Source organism: Hoplias malabaricus, chromosome 7 (assembly GCF_029633855.1).
Source record: "Hoplias malabaricus isolate fHopMal1 chromosome 7, fHopMal1.hap1, whole genome shotgun sequence".
In the NCBI taxonomy this organism is placed as follows: Eukaryota; Metazoa; Chordata; class Actinopteri; order Characiformes; family Erythrinidae; genus Hoplias; species Hoplias malabaricus.
In genome coordinates, this window is record NC_089806.1 from 1,937,709 (window position 1) to 1,960,832 (window position 23,124).

The 23,124-nt window shown below is 39.2% G+C and overlaps 1 protein-coding gene across 1 annotated transcript in view; it reads right to left on the reverse strand.

Annotated features, from left to right (window-relative positions):
* Nucleotides 1–19,920, reverse strand: part of LOC136701966 (uncharacterized) — a 43,646-nt gene extending 23,726 nt beyond the window's left edge. The window contains exons 1-6 of the mRNA XM_066676772.1: nucleotides 19,136–19,920; nucleotides 15,704–17,653; nucleotides 6,724–6,891; nucleotides 5,934–6,107; nucleotides 4,175–4,305; nucleotides 3,879–3,933 (exon numbers count right to left, since the gene is read on the reverse strand). Coding sequence (XP_066532869.1) covers nucleotides 3,879–3,933; nucleotides 4,175–4,305; nucleotides 5,934–6,107; nucleotides 6,724–6,891; nucleotides 15,704–17,653; nucleotides 19,136–19,920 — 3,263 coding nt within the window. The remainder of the gene's footprint in view (nucleotides 1–3,878; nucleotides 3,934–4,174; nucleotides 4,306–5,933; nucleotides 6,108–6,723; nucleotides 6,892–15,703; nucleotides 17,654–19,135) is intronic.
* Between the last annotated feature and the right edge of the window lie 3,204 nt (nucleotides 19,921–23,124).

Consider the following 23,124-nt stretch of genomic DNA (forward strand, 5'->3'; position numbering starts at 1 on the left):
GATGCTGTTTCCATTGCACTATATACTGTGCTCTCACATCTTGATAATAAAAACACATACGCTAGAATGTTGTTTGTTGATTTTAGCTCAGCATTTAACACAATAATCCCAGCGCAGTTAGTCACTAAACTTGGAGATCTCGGCATTGACTCCTCTCTCTGTTATTGGATTAAAAGCTTCTTGACCAACAGGCCTCAGCATGTTAGGTCAGGCCATACCTACTCCTCCACCATCACACTCAACACTGGCGTGCCCCAGGGCTGTGTGCTAAGCCCATTTCTCTACTCCCTCTTCACTCATGACTGCAAGACTGTTCATGTATCAAACTCTATGATCAAATTTGCTGACGACACCACAGTGATTGACCTCATCAGCAACAATGATGAGACAGCCTACAGAGAGGATGTAGAACATCTGTTCACATGGTGTACTGACAATAACCTGCTCCTTAACACCAACAAAACAAAGGAACTTATCATAGACTTCAAGAGGGAGAAAGGTGGCATGCACGACTCCATCTATATCAGTGGGACGGCTGTCGAACGTGTCGCCAGTTTCAAGTCCTTGGGAACACATATATCGGAGGATCTGTCCTAGACCTCCAACACTTCGAGCCTGGTCAAGAAGGCTCACCAGCGCCTCTTTTTTCGGAGGATGCTAAAGAAACAACATCTGTCTCCAGCCATTCTGGTGAACTTCTATCGCTGTGTGACTGAGAGTATACTGTCCAGCTGTATGCATTTTCCACCAACATGGAACCTTTCAAATTTATTGATTTAGGACAAATAATATTTTTCTTATTCCAATAAGAATTGCAGGTTTGATACATTTCTCGAGTGCAGATGTCAGTTTAATGTATGAAGCATTAGATTAAGTTTCCGGTAGTTTAGACAATAACCAGCTACGGTAACAAACCATCGCAATATATCAGTTTAGTACAATAAATTATATATGTTAAATGTGATAAAACGTTGATTTTGTTACATTTTTCTTTTAGAGAAAGAAAAACAAAAATAATGACATTTGCCAATTTTATATGGTTGCCATAAATACATTTACATTATCATTAGTCTATAGATATTAGCTAAATGCCAAGCTAGTCTCTAGAAATAGCTTGGAATTTAATTTCCAAGCTGTGGCCATTTCTATATTTGCAATATTTGCTAAATTGCACAACATTTTTTAACAACAAAAATCTAAAGTAACGGGACAAAAAAAATCAGGTAATGTTTCTTGAAATATAAATTACTTATCTGTCTCAAATGTTTTTATATAATAAAAAGCATTTTATGTTATGAATGAAAATATTTAGAAAAAAATATATATTTTACAAATATATTAACATATAAAATGCCTTACATTACAAACTGGATTCCAAAAAAGTTGGGACACTAAACAAATTGTGAATAAAAACTGAATTCAATGATGTGGAGGTGCCAACATCTAAAATTTTATTCAGAATAGAACACAAATCACAGATCAAAAGTTTAAACTGAGAGAATGTATCATTTTAAGGGAAAATATGTTTCAAAATTTCATGGGGTCAACAAATCCCAAAAAAGTTGGGACAAGGCCAATTTTTACCACTGTGTGGCATCCCCCCTTCTTACAACACTCAACAGACATCTGGGGACAGAGGAGACCAGTTTCTCAAGTTTAGAAATAGGAATGCTCTTCCGTTCATGTCTAATACAGGCCTCTAACTGTTCAATCGTCTTGGGCCTTCTTTGTTGCACCTTCCTCTTTATGATGCACCAAATGTTCTCTATAGGTGAAAGATCTGGACTGCAGGCTGGCCATTTCAGTATCCGGATCCTTCTCCTGGCATTATCTTGTTGAAAAATGCAGGGTCTTCCCTGAAAGAGATGACGTCTAGATGGGAGCATATGTTGTTCTAGAACCTGAACATAGTTCTCTGCATTAATGGTGCCTTTCCAGACATGCAAGCTGCCCATGCCACAAGCACTCATGCAACCCCATATAATCAGTGATGCAGGCTTCTGAACGGTGCATTGATAACAACTTGGGTTATACTTGTCCTCTCTGGTCCGGATGACATGGCGTCCCAGTGTTCCATAAAGAACTTCAAATAGTGACTCATCTGACCACACAACAGTCTTCCATTTTGCCACACTCCATTTTAAAAAACCCTTGGCCCAGTGCAAACGTCTGAGCTTGTGGAGCTTGCTTAGAAATGGCTTCCTCTTTGCACTGTAGAGTTTCAGCTGGCAACAGCGGATGGCGCAGTGGATTGTGTTCACTCACAATGCTTTCTGGAAGTATTCCTGAGCCCATTCTGTTATTTCCTTGACAGTGGCCTTCTTGTTTGAGGTGCAGTGATGTTTAAGGGCCCGGAGATCACGAGCATCCAGTAGAGTTTTATGGCCTTTACTTTTACACACAGCAATTGTTACAGATTCTCTGAATCTTTTGATGATGTTATGCACAGTTGATGATGATAACTCAAATGTCTTTGCTATTTTACACTGGTTTACACCATTCTGGTATTGCTGCACTATCTTTCTGCGCAACAATGGTGGAATTGGTGATCCTCTTACCATCTTGGCTTCAGAGAGACACTGACACTCTGAGAAGCTCTTTTTATACCCAATCATGTTGTCAATTGACTTAATTAGTGTTAATTGGTCTTCCAGCTGTTCGTTATATGCTCAATTTCCATTTTCCAGCCACTTATTGCTACTTGTCCCAACTTTTTTTGGATTTGTTGACACTGTGAAATTTTGAATCAACATATTTTTCCTTTAAAGTGTTACATTTACTCAGATTAAACTTTTGATCTGTCATCTATGTTCTATTAGGAATAAAATACTGATATTTGCCATCTCCAGGTCATTGCATTCCATTTTTATTCACAATTTGTTTAGTTTCCCAACTTTTTTGGAATCCGGTTTAAAGATAAAATGAACAAATTAACCGAGCTTATAGTAAATGATATATGAAATGATAGAAAAATGTATTAAAAGCTAAACAGATAAAATGTGTAATAACCTTTATTTCAATGTTCCAAAATCATTCAGTGCTCTTAGATTTTCTGGAAGGTCATTATATTCTTATATAGGAAAACACTGCCTCGCCACATTTCATCCATGACCTGAGACAGATCTGAAAATTAGTGACACACTAGTTGAAGGGTAAGCTGAGCGTGTGGCCAAACTACATGCTTTGTGCAAGAAAACCATATAGCAAATATTTTGTCTCAGTAAAAGCTTCCCATAGTAAAGAATAGACAGTCTGTTGACCACTGAGCCGTGTTTCTCTGAGGTGACAACAGTAAAGTGCTTGAAGTAGGTGCAGTAGATTTTATGCATTGTTAATTCATTTGTTCATTTTCTGAAATTGCTTATCCAGTTCAGGGATGCGGTGGGGTTGGAGCCAACCCAGAATCACTGGGCGCAAGGCAGGAACACACCCTGGAGGGGGTGTCAGTTCTTCACAGGGTGATACACACTCACACATTCACTCACACACTCACACCTACGGACACTTTTGAGTCGCAAATCCATCTACCAATGTGTGTTTTTGGAGCGTGGGAGGAAACTGGAGCACCCGGATGAAACCCACGCAGACACGGGGAGAACACACCAAACTCCTCACTGTCAGTTACCCGGTGTGGGACTTGAAGCCACAACCTCCAGGACCCTGGAGCTGTGTGATTGAAACCCTACTTGCTGCACCCCCACACAGCCCTCTTTATGCATTGTTCGACAGTAAATACACAGTAAATCAATCTCTAAAATATTTTTCTCCAGTCTACTAAATATGAATGAATGAATGAATGGATGAATTGCATTTATTGTCACATACAAAGTTATACAAGTACAACTTGCAGTGAAATTACATTCCGTCTGTCCATTTACCCAAATGGGCTGGGTGTGCGCAACAGACGCAACTGCAGCGGGTGCCCCGCGCCATCTTACAGATAGAATAAAACAGCTGGATTACAACAGGGAAGTGATTGTAAAAAAAAAAACAGAAGGTCACAGACTGTGCCTTAAGGAAGCACAGTGTGTGATCTTGAAAAAAACAACACCTTTAGCACAAGCAATACACACAGATAGTTTCAGTGACATAGACAAAAGCAGTAGGAGGTGTGTTCAAGGGGGGAAAGGTGGAGGGGGGGCAGGTTCAGTTCATGAAAATGTCCAAGAATGTAGTAACAGTTGCATGTCCTTGAGCCCGAGGTCATTGTTACTGAGGTCCAATTGTTTCAGGGAGGAATTGACTGACTGTAGAGATGATCCCAAACATCCACAAGCATTGTTGCCAATATTACAGATCTGTAGACTGTAAAAGAACACACAGAACACAGTAAAATTTAGAAAGGTGGGCATGAAATATAAACGTATTAAAAGACTGTCTTTATTGGTTTAGAAATCATGAGTTATGCTTTCTTAAAATACAAAATATGTCAATTTCCTGTTTCACACTTTTAAATGTGACAAAATTTGGACAAAGCCCACACACCCAGTTTAAAATGCCACGTATCTCTGATGTAATATTTCCTGTCTTTAATGTAAGATTTTGTACAATTTGTGGGAAAAGCAAACAAATGGGGTAGGGGGGTAAATATATATTTTCTAAATATGTGTGTCCTTAAATTACAACTCCAGTTCCAAAAAAGTTGGGATGCTGTAAAATGTAAATTAAAAACAGAATGCAATTTTTTTTTATTTCTCAAAGACCCATATTTTATTCACAATAATAAAACACACTGAAAGTGAGACACCATTGTATGTTAGACACACCAACCTCCTTACAGATAATATTGCCTGATGCAATCCTCCAGGTGGACGGTCGTTCCTGGTTGAGAGCACGCTGTGCATGATTTGCTGCCGCTTCTCACCAGTGTGTGTGTGTATTGAGTGTTGAATGGAATGGTGTTCTGAGCAGTGTTGATTGACTATATAAGTGTAATGATAAATAAATAAATAAATATTCTCTTAACACTGGAGTTGTGATTGTGACATTACCAGTTGTGCCACCATGCTGCCACTGTGACAAAAACACCTTTTGGAATAACAATAAAAAAAATCTGTCTTGGCCCCATCATAACAGTTTTCACATGCATTTCACAGACTTCATGTAGAATTTGTAAAATGCAACTGAAGTAAGATGTTTTTCTTTGTAAGTAAATGCCACCTGGCCCGACAGTCCAACATATAAAAAATACAGGAGACTGTTGTAAAACGTTGTACGCATTCAGTATTTGCCAGAAATTCCTGCAGTTCCTTTAATACTGCTGTTGGCCTCTTGGTAGTCTCCCAGATCAGTTTTCATCATGTTTTGGAGGGACATCATGTTCTTGGTTACGTCACTGTTGTGCTGTAGTTTATCCTTACTTGCCATCTTCACTATGTTTCATGGTATATCTAATGCCTTGGAAATGTTTTGATACCCTTCTTTTAACCGATACCATTCAACAATGAGATCCCTTTGATGTTTTGTGAGCTCTTTGGTGAGCTCATTTGCTTTATTATATAACCGACTAAATGTGAGCATGTAACATGTGAACTAAATACAGGGTTAAACAATCACTTTAATAGATAGAAGGTGTATACTGACTAATACTTAACAAGAGTTTGAATGCGATTATTTAATTTTTAACACAATCCTATCCCCAGTTATAAGAGGGTTCGCATACTTATGCAACTACATTTTTTTAATGTACCCTCTAAATGAATTCATTTTGTTGTCTATTGAATTGCACAGGTTATTGTTCACATTAACTAATCGCTTTCCTCAAGTAGCCCTTGCTGCTTGCAAGGCTGCCGTTGTAAATAATAAAGGTTAAAATTAATATAATAATAATATTCATTCATTCAATCTAAAAAGATTTTTAACAGTACAGTGAGTACTTTTTATATACTAAAGTGGGTGAAAAAAACGCACTAAAGAAACCATGAAAATTTTACCTGAGAATCTTCAATTTACAGAGTGAACTCTTCAGTCCAGCACAGAACATCTCCAGTCCTGAATGCTGCATGTCATTGTTACTGAGGTCCAGCTCTTTCAGGGAGGATTTTACTGACTGTAGAGCTGATCCCAGAAATGTACAGGATCCCTTGGTGAGATTACAGCCAGTGAGTCTGAAAAGAAATAATACAGTATATTATTGATTTAATGAATTCCCAGTTTTCCTGTTGCACTTATAAATAGCCAATCATTAAATTTGCATTGCAGTTATAGTTTATTGTAATTGTATAATAACTTACATGACATTATAGCAGAAAATATCAGAATATATATATATATATATATATATATATATATATATAGAAAATACAAGCAAATTCAGACTAAATAAACTGATAAAATATTATTCGACTGTGTCCCTCCTCTACAGTCAATGCCATACTCAAACTGCATCAGAGTGAAAGAAGATAGGTGGTCAGACAATTAAAGGTCACTCCAGTCCAGTTGCTTTATCCATTGTTTATTGATATTTTGTTGCTGAATCTTCGCTCTTGCATTCATTTACACATAAAATAAGCTTCAGTGTCTTTCATAATTAAGCAAACTTAGAAAGTCGCTATATGTACCCTGTTCTGCTAAAATTGGCCATTTTAATATCCACTCTTCGTCCTCAGGTTTTAAATAAAAGCAGCTTGTTTTGTTTTGATGTTAAAAATTGTTACTTCCTTGTGTCATGTAGATCAATCAATTAAAAAATACTGGGATTCATGAGATTCATAGAACCCTCACCTGATAGTCTCTAGAATACATTGTGAACTGGTCAGTCCAGCAGAGAGCAGTTCCACTCCTGAATCCTGCAGGTCATTGTTACTGAGGTCCAGCTCTTTTAGGGGGCAGTTTACTGATTGTAGAGCTGATCCCAGGTATTTACAGGAGTCCAGATTACAGCCAATGAGTCTGTAAAGAAATAACATTCTTCCTGATTGTAGTATTATAAAAATAATTAATGGCTCCCAAACATGGAGCTTATCAAAATGAATTAAATAATTCATTATTAATAAAATAATAATTAATTATCCTTGACTCCGCTATGTAGTGCTTATGCCACCGCAGCGTGTGCATATTATTTCCACTACAAGAATGTGGACAAAAATATGAATGAAAAGGACACAAATGGAAACCCAGAACGGAAAATGAATGGAATATATTGTCGATGTGATATTTTCAATTACACAAACACCTGTGAACATCAGGATGGCTTTATGCTGACAAAAATAACAAACAAACACCCCCCCCCCATGGGGGCTCATCCGGAGACAATCCAGACTCATTGCTGGCCACTTCATAACACACCACCGCTTTGTTTCCATGCTGGGTGCTTTCTGAAGTATGTTTAGGGTCATTGTCCTGCTGGAAGACCTAGGACACAAACCCAGATTTCTTACACTGGGCCCTACATTGCAGCCCCTTTGGTAATCTTTAGATTTCATGATGCCTTGCACACAGTCAAGACATCCAGTGCCAGAGGCAGCAAAACAACCCCAAAACATCTTTGAACCTCTACCATATTTGAGTGTATGTACTGTGTTCTGTTCTTTATAGGCCTCATTCCATTTTTGGTAAAGAGTAGAATGATGTCCTTTACCAAAAAGCTCTATCTTGGTCTTTTCTGTCCACAAGATGTTTTCCCAGAAGGATTTTAGCTTACTCACATTCATTTTGGCAAACTTCATTCTAGCTTTTTTATGTGTCAGTGTCAGTAGTGGGGTCCTCCTGGGTCTCCTGCCATAGTGTTTCATTTCATTCAAATGTTGATGGATAGTTTGAGCTGACAATGATGCACCCTGAGCCTGCAGGACAGCTTGAATTTCTTTGGAACTTGATTGGGGCTGCTTATGCACCATCCAGACTATCCTGCATTGCAACCTTTCATCAATTTTTCTATTGTGTCCAAGTCTAGGGAGATTAGCTACAGTGCCATGGGTTGTGAACTTCTTGATTATCTTGTGCACCATGGACAAAGGAATATCAAGATCTCTGGATATGGATTTGTAACCTTGAGATTGTTGATATTTTTCCACAATTTTGGTTCTCAAGTCCTCAGACAGTTCTCTTCTCCTCTTTCTGTTCTCCATGCTTAGTGTATGGTGTTATTTTTGTGCCACAATTCTGCACGTGCATGCGGATATTTCGAGTGAGCAAGAAGGTTTCTGCACGCGCACGGATATTTTTGAGCGAGCAAGAAGGTTTCTGCGCACGCGCAGGGATATTACCGCGCGGATATTTCTAACGAGCAAGAAGGATACTGCGCGCACGCGGATATTTTGAGCGAGCAAGGAGGTTTCTTGAATGCACACTACAACCTACAGATCTTGCTCTCCTGTCCTACGCGCTCTCTCCACACTTACAGCCATTACAATGTGCCTCAGTTTCAGCCAATCAGGAACATCAAATTACATAGGTAATTTCTGATTGGATGGCTTGACCGCCAAGTGGGAAGGTCATACAGGCCGGAAACCAGTAAATAACTTTCTAAAGGAAGCTTAATACTGCAGTTCAAAAACTGTTCATTTAGAGGGAGGAAGGCAGGTTTAAATCAACCCACCTGAGCAACCCTCCTGAGTTTTACACACACACACACACACACACACACCCACACACACACAAAAAAAAAAAAACAACACTGAACAAATAAGTTTTAACTCTGGAAAGCTCTATTGAGTTTATAAGAAAAAGACAAAAAAAAGTTACAGAAATATATCACAGACCAGATGGGTTCAGTTCACCCTCCTTTCATTCCCCTGTATATTATTAAGGCTACATGCATTGCTTTGCAATATTTACGGCAAAAAAACTGAAACACTCTTTTGCTATACCTAAATTGTGAAGCATAGTTAAATCAAATACACACTAATATATGCAGGTGTACATTACTACATTATAGAGTTATAGCCAACAGAATTCTGAATAGCTAACCACAAGCTAACTTTATTGCAGTATTAAGCTTCCTTTAGAAAGTTATTTAGATTTAGGCATTACATCAGCTAGCCCTGTATGTTGATAATTACCTATCTAGCATTTAGATAGCATTTACAGTACTTTCTATTACTAATAAAGTAGTTTCTACAGTAGTTGCAGTACCATTTACCGTTGTTGCTAGCACTAATTTACACTATGTACATTGTTTTTAGCACATCAGCTACATTGCTGACTCAGTTAATCAAGGTAAATACAAGGCCAAAAACAACAGATAAAAACTCTACAATGTTGCCAATTCAATGAATATAAAATAAAATGACTGGCAGAAACCTTGCTTGCTCAAAATATCCACGTGGCAATATCCCTGCGCGTGTGCAGAAACCTTGTTGCTCGCTCAAAATATCTGCACGAGCACAAAAACCTTCTTGCTCCCTCGAAATATTCGTGCACGTGCAGAATTGTGGCACAAAAATAACGCCATATTAGTGTAGCACACACAATATAAAGATTGTGTCAACTTCTCTCCATTTTATCTGGTTTCAGGGGAGATTTTTATATTGCCCACACCTGTTACTTGCCATAGGTGAGTTTAAATGAGCATCACATGCTTGAAACAAAGTTATTTACCCACAATTTTGAAAAGGTGCCAATAATTTTGTCCAGGCAATTTTTGGAGTTTTTCATGAAATTGTATCAAATTTAGATTTTTTTCCTCTGTTTTTTGTGTTGGCCCAAAACACATAAAAGAAATTAACATGTGTATAACAAAACATGTACAACGTAGTGATGTGTCGGTCGCGAACGAACCAGTTCAAAGTGCCGGCTCTTGTAAGTGAACGATGAGAGCCGGTTCCCGTCTAAGTCCGAGCCATTTTTTTCTAAGGCTTGCCATTCAACCAATCAGAGAAAAACAAGCAAGCTCCAACCCTCCAAGCTGAGACACTTGGTTTTCCTGAATGCCAATCTGCCTTCCAAAAAATAGTTGAAGAAAATGTTAAATCAGTTAAATGTTTGTTGACAGTTGTGGTTTTAATCACTACCGTTGAATGCTGCTGTTTTGCACTTTGCAGAGTATTTGTTTATTTTATTACCCAGAAATGGATGATTATTTAATTTAATAAGCTATTTTATAAAACCTACCTTTTGGGTTCCATTGGTTATATTTCAGAGTTTAGAAGTGGTTTTTATTAAGGTGTTTAAATAAGAATCTAGTTATTTATACAATTGAATGTGTGAGTACAAACAGTGAATTATTACAAAACAGCCATAAAAACAATTGGCCATTGTATTTATTATTTTTAATATTGAACAATAATATTTTGTCCATATAGTCATGTTAAATGTAGGTAATATTGTTCTGTACCAGTGGAAATAAGTGGTAAAACAAAGAGCCATTTAGGAGCCGAAAGAGCCGACTCTTTATGAAGAGCAGAGCCAAAAGATCCGGCTCCCCAAAAAGAGCCGAAATTCCCATTACTAGTACAACGGCAATAATTTTCAAAATGTGTGTGTGTGTCTATAGCGACCTCCATAATTATTGGCACCCCTAGTTAAAATATGTTAAAAGCCTTAAAATAAATTAACCTTTTTTTGCAGAAGCATAATCTCACTCTGAAAAAAAATAGAAAAAAGCAACCTTCAACTCAAGTGAAAAAAATTTTAATAAAATCCTGACTAAGAAATAATTGTTTCCCATAAAATGACCTGTTCCACAATTATTGGCACCTTTAACAATTTCTTGGAAATAAATGTATTCAAAACATTTATGTCATTTCTACTGTAGTGTATAAAGTGGATCAAAGTATCTAGGAACCTTTAATTAGTAATTCATTACTTCCTGTTTCCTTGGGGTATAAATATAGCGTTACACAGAGGCCTATTTCTCTTACTCACTCTTAAACATGGGAAACACAACAGAACACACTATTCAAGTAAAGCAGGTGTGTGTCGATCTTCATAAATCAGACAATGGCTACAAGAAAATAGCCACTCACCTGCAGATGCCCTTATCTACAGTCAGAGCAATCATCAAAAAGTTCAAAACATCTGGAACTGTGACAAACTGTGACAAAGCCTGGAAGAGGACACAAGTGTATCTTGCCAACACACAGAGTAAAAAGTTCTTCAAAGCTCACTGTAAGAGAATTGAATCAAATGGTAGCATCTTGGAGTTATGATGTCTCCCAAACAACCATCAGGCACTATCTACATACCAACAAGCTGTTTGGGAGGCATGCACGGAGAAAGCCTTTTCTGCATTATACTCATAAGCGTAAATGGGTGGAGTTTGCCAAGCGGTACTAGTATTTTAACTGGGACAGTGTGATTTGGTCAAATGAGACCAAAATAGAGCTTTTTGGCAACAAACACTCTAAATGGGTCTTGCGTAACACCAAGGATGAGTACGCAGAAAAACACATCATGCCCACTGTTAAGTATGGGGTATGATCAGTGATGCTGTGGGCCTGTTTCTACTCCAAAAGACCTAGGAACCTTGTAAGGATACATGGGATCATGAACTCAGGACATTGAAATATCAGAACATTTTGAATCAGAATCTGGTGGCCTCTGCCCGAAAGCTGAAGATGGGTCATCACTGGGTCTTTCAGCAAGATAATGACCCTAAACATGTGGCCAAATCTACTCAAAAATGGTTCCCAAGGCACAAAACCAAGCTCTTCTCATGGCCGTCTTAGTCCCCAGGCCTCAACCCAATAGAAAATCTGTGGAGAGAGCTCTTTTTTGAATTGTTGTCCTATATTAATTTCATTCCACCTTAAATGTGTCTGTTTATGAGTCTTATTGGCGTTATTACGAGCTTATTGAATTCTATGTTCTATGTTGAATTGTATGTTAAGGGCTGAAGCTAGCACTGTAGCACTTGAAACTTTTTGAAGCAACTTTTATTCTGGTGTTTCAGTTTTATCACACAAACACATTGTATGTAATATCACTAAACATTTACATAAGGGAAAGGCAAAAATGGAAAGAGCCCCCATGATTTCCCTAAATTTACAAGAATTTACTGTCTAAATCAACCTTAAATTTTTAGATTAGACGAGCCTGGTGTTATTTTCCATTCAACCATAAATGTGATTTGAGAGGCAGATCCTTGCTTCTTATTCATAATTTTTGTATACAAGCATTTAGTTCCACCTTAAATGGGTCCATTTAAGAGTCTTATTTACGTTATGCTCCAGCTTCTTATTCCACCTATTCCACTTATTCAACTCATATCCACCTTAAACAGCTAGGTTTTATAAACAAAACATATTTTGAAACACATCTTATTTCCCATTTTATCCATTTAAAATACACAACCAAGTGTACATCATGTCACTAAAACATCTCAGTTGGTACCCCTAGTTCTGGCCACTTGTAAATAAAATATCAGAAATATTAGTTAACTGTAAATAAATAGAAGGACTTTACTCACTCAAATAAACATTTTTCAGGAGACATGTGTGTAGATTAATGTCCAAGACCTGTTTGACTTAAAATAAGCTTAAGTATATAAATAAGTATAAGTATATAAATAAATTTATGGGATTATATAGGATTATGTCTGTCCTGTGTGGGCATCTGTACTCTACACTTAAGGATTACAATGGTAGTAGATTTTTCCCCTCACAGAGAAGGAAGCTAACCAGTAAGCTAACATTTACAAAACAGAAATATCCATCGCAAAATGGAAATGTGGTGTTTTCAGCATGCAATTTTGTACATGCAGAGTTACAACATTGTTACAGATACTTGTTTAGATATGTAATTTTTTGCAAGAATGATGTTTAAATGCCCTACTAAGGCGTGCACTTATTTTTTATTGTTTTACCCACTGCAATTGGCGAAGAGAGAGAGCAGAACTGCACAGTATACAACAGTGGCCGGAAACAGGGGGAGGGGCAGAGTTAATGGGAAGACTGCTACCTACTAGAGAAATGCTTATATATGCTGTGTAATACCAAGATTGATTTCTCCATTCCACCTTAATTAGGTGAATATACAAGCCTTTTCAAACACAATTCTTATTCCTTAATTTGTTTAAAATACACACACCACAGAGGAACACACATAAATCAATTTCTTTAAAACAAGCAAACAATGGTATTAAAAATTTTAATTTGTATATAAATTTGAATAAAACACACAAAACACAGTCCTAACACCTTTCGAATGTTGCTATGCCTCACTTCTTTATGTGAAACACACAACCTATGGCATTTACTCCTTTTAATCTACACATTGGCATCTGTATTCCCATATTTTCTTCCGAAATTATTTACTATTTACTATTTGCCGTCCAGACAGCTCTGGTTCTGTTCTGGGCAGCACGGTGGCGCAGCAGGTAGTGTTGCAGTCACACAGCTCCAGGGACCTGAGGTTGTGGGTTCGATTCCTGCTCTGGTGACTGTCTGTGAGGAGTTTTGTTCTCCCCGTGTCTGCATGGGTTTCCTCCGGGTGCTCCGGTTTCCTCCCACGGTCCAAAAACACATGTTGGTAGGTGGATTGGCAACTCAAAAGTGTCCGTAGGTGTGAGCGTGTGAATAAATGTGTGTGTGTGTGTGTTGCCCTGTGAAGGACTGGCGCCCCCTCCAGGGTGTATTCCCGTCTTGCGTAGGCTCTGGACCCACTGTGACCCTGAACTGGATAAGCGGTTACAGCTAATGGATGGATGGATGGTTCTGTTCTGTAGTGTTGCTGCTTCTACAGCTTTCAAACACAAGTATTTCCTCTCATTTTACACTGTCCTTTCTTCATTTCATGGCTGCAAGACACTATGTTTGTAGACCTGGACTGTAAAATGATTGGACAGAGAGCAGGATCACAGCAAGGACCTCAGAGGGGAGGATCACAGGAGCTCCGCTCCGGACTGGGAACTAGAATATACTGATTCATCAATGCTGTGAGAGGAAGTAGTGTTTTAGCTTTGACTGTTTCCTTAATCTATGATCACACACTCTGGACATTGTATGACTAAGTACAGTAAATATCTTACAGATTGCTCCTTTATCGTGGATTACCACAGTTTAAAAGACTCCTGTACAACCAAATATACAAATATACAGATGCAGCCGCACATTTGTTTTTCAAGGGAAACAAGGCATAGACACAGAGCTATGGTGTGCTGCCCTCCTTCCTGATCTCACTCTCCAAGGACACTTAAAACCAGGAGGGGAAGACTAGGCACCAGAGATCCTGAAGACTCTGTGAAAAGTAAGCCAACCTGCTGATGGTGCTGCTTTTGTAAATTCTTGCCTTTTAGTGGCTATAGACCTGTGCTGGGCAGCAACAAAACTGGTTTTCCACAAAAACAACTAAACAGAAGTTTATAAAATTATGATTACTGATTATCAGTTAAATATAAAACCTACTATATATTAATTGACATACAGGGGTTGGACAATGAAACTGAAACACCTGGTTTTAGACCACAATAATTTATTAGTATAGTGTAGGGCCTCCTTTTGCGGCCAATACAGTGTCAATTCGTCTTGGGAATGACATATACAAGTCCTGCATGGTGGTCAGAGGGATTTTAAGCCATTCTTCTTGCAGGATAGTGGCCAGGTCACTACGTGATGCTGGTGGAGGAAAACGTTTCCTGACTCGCTCCTCCAAAACTACCCCAAAGTAGCTCAAAAATATGTAGATCTGGTGACTGTGCAGGCCATGGGAGATGTTCAACTTCACTTTCATGTTCATCAAACCAATCTTTCACCAGTCTTGCTGTATGTATTGGTGCATTGTCATCCTGATACACAGCACTGCCTTCAGGATACAATGTTTGAACCATTGGATGCACATGGTCCTCCAGAATGTTCGGTAGTCCTTGGTCTGGGTGGTATGCTTCTTTGGGGCTTCTCCACACCGTAACTCTCCCAGATGTGGGGACAACAGTAAAGGTGGACTCATCAGAGAACAATACACGTTTCACATTGTCCACAGCCCAAGATTTGTGCTCCTTGCACCATTGAAACCGACATTTGGCATTGGCATGAGTGACCAAGGGTTTGGCTATAGAAGCCCGGCCATGTATATAGCAGCCATGGTTTTATGTTTTTTGGATACAATCCAGGTCAGCACCTGAACATCCCTTTCAGACAGCTTCCTCTTAATCCTGTTAATCCTGTTGGATGTGTTTCGTCCTTCTTGGTGGTATGCTGACATTACCCTGGATACTGTGGCTCTTGATACATCACAAAGACTTGCTGTCTTGTCACAGATGTGCCAGCAAGACGTGCACCAACAATTTGTCCTCTTTTGAACTCTGGTATGTCACCCATAAGGTTGTATACATTGCAATATTTTGAGCAAAACTGTGCTCTTATCCTCTGCTAATTGAACCTTAAAACACTGCTCTTACTGGTGCAATGTGCAATTAATGAAGATTGGCCACCACTCTGGTCCAATTTAGCAATGAAACCTCCCACACTAAAACGACAGGTGTTTCAGTTTCATTGACCAACCCCTGTACATTTACATAAAAAATACAGTCTTAACTCAATTTTATGACGTTCACAACTTTACATGAGGCAAACAATAACAATGCTATGCAGTGTTTATTCTTCATTTAGGCATAGTTTAGCACTTTGTGCTATTCAATTTATTTGTGTTGTCCAATATGAACCTTAGTATAAGATATAAGATATTGTAGTATAAGTACAATATCAAAATAATACTGATAACCATACCCATTTTGGCCACTGTACTGTCAATGTTAAATTTTAATACTTTTTCATGTCTAATATGAATATAAACATTACAGACCTGATGTAGATGTAACACTCACCGAGCTTTTCTGCAAACAGTCACAGCTGGGATCAGTCTCCTATAACCCTCCTCTGATGTGTTGTATTTACTTAGATCCAGTTCCTCCAGCTCCTCCTCTGAGGTCAAAAGCATGCAGGCTAAAGCTGAACACTGTCCAGTAGAGAGCTTCACTACTGAGTGTTTCTCTGAGTTTAGATACTCCTCAATCTCTCTGGAGAGAGACTGGTCCTTCATCTCAGACAGACACAGGAACAGATTGATGAGTCTCTCAGTATAGATAGATGTGCTGATTAATGTATAATCATAATTATAAATATCTCCTTTGATTAATTTCTTGATGTACTCTGTGGTTTTCTCTATAATGCTGTGTGTTTGGGTCAATAGACCCTGTAGGAGACACTGATTGGTCTTCAGTGAGATTCCCATAAGGAAACGGAGGAACAGATCCAGGTGTCCATTTTTACTCTCTACAGCTTTATCCACTGCTGCCTTCAGAAGATTTTCCAGAGGATCTTTCTCAGACCACTCTCTGTAAAATGGTTGTAAACACTCCATTGGTTTCAGGACGTTTTTTCCATAAGAGTGAAATACAAAGAGAGCAGCCAGGAACTCCTGAAAACTCAGATGAACAAAGCAGTAGACCTTCCTCTGGTGGATCACACACTCCTCCCTAAAGATCTCAGTGAAGATCCCAGAATACACTGAGGCCTCAGTGACATCAATGCTGCTCTCTCTCAGGTCCTCTTCATAGAACATCACATTGCCCTTCAGCAGCTGTGCGAAGGCCAGTTCAGCTAGTTTCAGGAGCTCAGTTCTGTTGGACTCCAGCAGTTCCTTTGGGTCTTTCTCCACTTTCTCCTCATACTTCTCCTTCTTCGTGTTTGTCTGAGTGAGCAGGAAGTGTGAGTACATTTCAGTCAGAGTTTTAGGAATCTCTGTGTTACTCTGTGTGATGATTCTCTGAAGAACAGTGGCTGAGATCCAGCAGAAGACGGGAATGTGGCACATGATGTGGAGGCTCCTCACTGTCTTAATGTGGGAGATGATCTTCTGGGCTTGGTCTTGGTCCCTGATTCTCTTCCTGAAGTATTCCTCCTTCTGGGGGTCGGTGAATCCCTGAATTTCTGTCACACGGTGGAAGTACCAAGGAGGGATCTGATTGGCTGCTGCTGGTCGGGTGGTGATCCAGATTAGAGCAGAGTGAAGCAGATCTCCTCTGATGAGGTTAGTCATTAACACACCCACTGATGATGTCACAGTGATGTCAGACACTTTCTCACACTGTTTAAAGTCCAGTGGAACTCTGCTTTCATCCAGACCATCAAATATAAACACAGTTCTGAGCTGGTCATATATCTCTGGGTCCATATCTCTGAGCTCAGGATGGAAGGCACACAGAAGTCCATGAAGACTGTACTGATCATCTTTAATCAAGTTCAGCTCCCTGAACGGAAGCACAAACATGAGATCTACCTCCTGATTGGCTGTTCCTTCAGCCCAGTCCAGAATGAACTTCTGCATAGAGACAGTTTTTCCAATTCCAGCGATGCCTTTAGTCAGAACACTTCTGATCTCCTGGTCTTCTGCTCCTTTATCCACTTTTCTGTCTCTGAGTCTGAGATCTTCAGCCTTCACTCCTCCATCAGGACCTTGTAGAGGTTTAAATATGTCTGAGCAGTGGATTGGCGCATCCTGCTGGTGTTTCCTGGGTGTTTTCGCCAACTGTAAAACCTCATGTTCTACATTCACTCCTTCTCTATCTCCCTCAATGATGTAGAGCTGAGTGTAAACCCTGTTCAGGAGGGTTTTATTCTCTGAGCTTCCAATTCCCTCAAATAAGTTCTCGTACCTGTTCTTCAAGCTGGTTTTTTGTCTCTGTATGCCATCCTCCACTGCTGGGTAAGAATCGTGCTGCAGATATCCAGTTCCCTCCACCAGAGTAGGTAAAGCTTTTTCTGAGAAATTATGCCTGTTCAAGTTCAAACACATGAAGATTAGTATCAGCAAATGAGCAAAGAATCTCACTGACACATAGAAACTGCTGTGTCCCGAAAATATGTTTTAATCACAATATAATTTAACTGATTGTAAATCAATAACTCCAGATAAAAATGTATTACAGAAGGATTCTAACTTCACAACATATCCTGCAATAACCTAAAAATGGCCCATCAGTTTGCATGGAATTCAACAATTACTGAATAATAATTCAGGAGGCAAGTCTCTCAGGTTAATGAATGCCTCAATGTGCTTCTTCCAACACCAGACAATATGCTTGATTCCTTCATCTGCTTGACAGCTTCCCTCACCCCCTGTGTCCACCAGCGGGCCCTTGGGTTGCTGTGGCACTGCAAAGCATTTACCTCGCATTTACCCCATCATATGTAGCTGCTTCTAAATCAGAAGTCTTGAACAGGGTTCATTCAGACTCCATGCCTCCTACCTTCTGATCCAATTCACCACTAGATGATGATCAGTTGATACGTTAGCCCCTCTCTTTTCCCAATTGTCCACAGCATATTGCCTCAGATCAGAAGACATGTTGGTTTCAGCTCTGGTTCCTCCCCCACTCCAGTGAGGTTATGTTCCATGTGCCAAGAACCAGTTTCTGTTGCCAAGCTCCATGATGTCAGGGGGTTCTTTGCCCTCGCTCTGTGCCCAATGGGCATTGCATCGTATCCCTACTCTGGATCTTGCAGGTGGTGGGCCACATGATCTTCCCATGTTGCCTTTTCGGGCTAAGCCCAGCCAGGTTACGTGGGCTGAGTGGACACCAGGTGCTTGTCATCAGACATTACCCCCAGGACTGGCTCCAGGAGTAGGTTCCTGTAACCATCTCCTGGGCAGGCTACACTTTATTCCTCTTATGGTGGTCATAGGGGTGCTTCTTGGGTTGTATGTTTTTGTCTGGATCTTAACTTCAGTCCTTTTCACCATGGTGACCCTACTGGGAGCTAAAAGCTACCAATGGCATGGCCCTAGAGGACATAAACCACAACAAGGCCCAGATCCAGGAAGGAACAATAAGACCTGCAAACAATGCCTTGTGAAATATTTACTTAGGCCTAAATACAGGAAGTTTCTTCTACCCAGTCCCTGGAAATGCAGTCTTCACAATTCTTAATTTCACAATGCTATATTCAAATCCTGTATTAATGAGCTTCTACAACCACTGTGCTGGATTACAGAGATTACCACATCGTCATCGTCACCATCATCATCATTATCATCATGTTTTTAGAATATAAGCCTTGTGGTAATGTTAAATGTTAATGGTACCTTGTGTTAAATGGACCGTGAGTGGTTAGTTATCAGACTCGTTATAGTTATGAGAGATATAGTAATGGAACAGCCTGATGAGAGCTGAAGTGCAGGAAATTGAGCTCTGCTCTCTGCAGTAAAGTGTTTTAACATTTTTTATTATTACTAATTTGTTTTACACTGAACTTACTTTTGTTCAGAGAGAACACCTCCATTTCTGGAATGGTCTCTCTTTATAGACACACAGCGGGGCTTTCGTTCACAGCCGAGTTTAGGAGGGTTGTCCATGGACCAGTCACTTTTCATAGACACATAACTGGGCTCTCTTCTATCACTAAGTTTAGGAGGGTTGTCCATGGACCAATCACTTTTCATAGACACACAGCTAGGCTCTCTTCTATCGCTGAGTTTAGGAGGGTTGTCCATGGACCAGTCACTTTTCATAGACACACAGCTGGGCTCTCTTCCATTGCCAAGTTTAGGAGGGTTGTCCATGGACCAGTCACTTTTCATAGACACATAACTGGGCTCTCTTCTATCACTAAGTTTAGGAGGGTTGTCCATGGACCAATCACTTTTCATAGACACACAGCTAGGCTCTCTTCTATCACTGAGTTTAGGAGGGTTGTCCATGGACCAGTCACTTTTCATAGACACACAGCTGGGCTCTCTTCCATTGCCGAGTTTAGGAGGGTTGTCCATGGACCAGTCACTTTTCATAGACACATAACTGGGCTCTCTTCTATCGCTGAGTTTAGGAGGGTTGTCCATGGACCAGTCACTTTTCATAGACACACAGCTGGGCTCTCTTCCATCACTTAGTTTAGGAGGGTTGTCCATGGACCAGTCACTTTTCACAGACACATAACTGGGCTCTCTTCTATTGCTGAGTTTAGGAGGGTTCTCCATGGACCAGTCACTTTTCATAGACACACAGCAGTCTCTTTCATCGCTGAGTTTAGGAGGGTTGTTCATGGACCAGTCATTTTTCACAACTGTGTCTGTACCATCTCTCTTCCATCTATGAATCCAGGAGGGTTCTCCATGAACCAATCACTCTTCATATACATGCAGCTAGGTTCAGGAGAAGCTTATCTGTGTGACTGCAAATTTGAAAACACCAAACACAACATTATTCAACACACTCTTACTGGGAGTTCAGTGAAGGAAAATCCATGTGCTTGCTATGATTTGCTACTATGTTACTGAATCTTTACCAGGTATTTGATATAATTTGTGAGAGTGTTTCTAAATCTTTACCAAGTGACATCTATGATTTGCTATGTTTTTTAACATTTTAAAATGTGGTTTCTATGAATGGTGTTTTCTAAATCATTAGCATGTAGACTTTCTAGGATTTTACTAAATATTTAACACTTAGGTGTTTCTAAGTTGTTTCTATGATCTGCTAGAACGTTACTGATTCTTTAAAAGGAGGTTGCTGTGGAGTTTACACATCCTTACCATCTTTAATTCTCTTGCATCTGCAATCATTCTCATCCTTTTCCCCTTTGAAATATTGCACATTCCTAACACAGGTCCCCTAACACCCGTGTTCTCTCACCTCAGCAGCTAATTCTGCATACTTCAGTTTCTTCCTTTCAAAAGTTCCATGTACTGCATCCTCAAAGGGAATTGTTAACTCTATGAAATAAACTATCCATTTACTGTGCATACAACACTATGCCTGGCATCAGTGTAGTTAATGCAATGCACTCTGGGACCTGTAGTTTTTGTTTTTAAACTACCTGCATTCACCAACAATTTCCAGTCATGTGCTTTGCCCCATTTATCAATATATCCCCTCTATATATAATAATATATATATAATCCTCCTACTATATACTGCTCTCGAATATATTCTCCTCATGCACAAACCTATCCATTTTATAACTACACCAACTCAGCAATGATTTAACCTCTAGACATTTGTTGTCCAATAAGCACAATAATATACTAAGCACCTGATTTTCTCTGTGTATACTGACCCTGTGACAAACTGACCTTATAAGCTGAAACAATATGCTTCATGGTGTCAACCCCTGTATATAATTTACAACTAGGGTTTTCACCTACCCACTGTCCAAGATTTTGCGGGGTTGGAATTATGTTGCGAGTTGCTCCCAATAGGGCTGAGCCATATCTTATCAGATGCAATAAGATCGATATACATTTTAACACAAAAAAATGTGATTATAGATATATTCTGGTTTGTTTATGTAATGACATAGAATAGTGTATGTTTGTAAGTAAGTAATTTAGGCACAGCAGTGGAACAGTGCAAAATGGCTCTGTGGTAGAACAATTTGTTCCAAAAAGAGAGTAACTTCAGTTGTGTGAAGGTGGTTTGGTTATAAAATATAAGAACAACAAAAGCGCAAAAATTAAAGTCATGCAGAAGCACCCGGCTGAGTGTGAGGAAAGTAAAAAATGTCACAAGAGTCAGTGATATCAGAGAGACCACACTGACTCTAGCCTAGCATCTATTTTGTATTTGTTTACTTACTGTGAAGTTTTTAGTGTATTTTTCACATAATTGTTTAAGCTTTATGTTTCTGTACATGAATTCATTTTTCTGAACTTTAGTGGTAGATTTATTTGTTACATTATTCATTCATTCATTATCTGTAACCGCTTATCCAGTTCAGGGGCGCGGTGGGTCCAGAACCTACCTGGAATCATTGGGCACAAGGCAGGAATGGCACCAGTCCTTCACAGGACAACACAGACACACACACACATACCTACGGACACTTTTGAGTCGCCAATCCACCTACCAACGTGTGTTTTTGGACTGTGGGAGGAAACCAGAGCACCCGGAGGAAACCCACGGGGAAACTCACAGACAGTCACCCAGAGTGGGAATCGAACCCACAACCTCCAGGTCCCTGGAGCTGTGTGACTGCGACACTACCTGCTGCGCCACCATGCCGCCCTTTTGTTACATTGCACACTCAAAATAACCAAGTATTTACAGATATTTCTGCAATGTTTCTACTGAATTTTCAAAATCATTACATTCATTAATTTTCTGTAACCACTTATCCAATTCAGGGTCGCGGTGGGTCCGGAGCGTACTCAGAATCACTGGGCTCTTGGTGGCGGTACCAGTCCTTCAAAAGAAACCATTACATTTATATTTAAATAAAATTTAAGCATTTATTTTGTTGCAGTATTGTGTTCTTGAAATTTATATAATATTTTTCAGTTTGTCATATCACCAAGAATATCATTATCACAAAAATACCCAGAAATGTTGCATATTATTTTAATATAACATGATATGTTATATTTAATACAACTTGCCTCCATTGTCCACAACAGAGATTTGAGCCGAGCAGAGCTCTCAGATCTTTAGGAACTAGTCAGTCCTTCCTCAGGTGAAAAATAAACATGGAGAAGCAATGTTTAGCCACTATGCTGCTAATAAATGAAACCAGCCAACTGAGAATATTAGTAGAGTCCCAACATTAGACACTTTTAAATCAAAACTTAAATCATTCATGTTTGAGCAGACTTACAGCTCAGTCTGAAATACTCAGCACTTTCATTCTGTAACGGCACTTAATTTATTTTATTGTATCTTTTTAAATTGTTTTAATCATTTTAATCATTTAATCATTGTATGTATTAGCTTTACTGCAATATTTTAATTGTTTTATTGGACTTTTATGATTTTTATTCTGGCATTTAATTTAACTGTTTCTTCTGTAAAGCACTTTGAATTGCTTTTGTATGAAAGGTACTCTATAAATAAACTTGCCTTGCCTTGCCTCACCTCTTGACAAGTGATCTTCCACTTCTTTAGAGTCTCCCAATGAAGCAATTGGTCTTGTTTTTCTTGTGACACTGCTGTTGCACATCATGCCTCCTATTCCTTCTCACAAATTAAAATGATTAATTAAAAGATTAAAAATGATTAGTCATCATTCACCTTCTTTCTGGCAATGGTCTTACCAAATGCTTTCCAAGAATCACCTGACCCAAAGCCTTCTCTTCTGCATTGCACTTGTCCAATCACATTCCTTAGTTCCAATGAGTTCCTATCTACCTACACTGCTTCCACTTCCTGCTTTTGTGACTGGTGCTGATGCTTTTACCACTGCATCCTTAGATCCTGACAAAATCACATTGTGAATCATCTTTGCACATTTAAATTCCTCAGCTAAACTTGTGAGT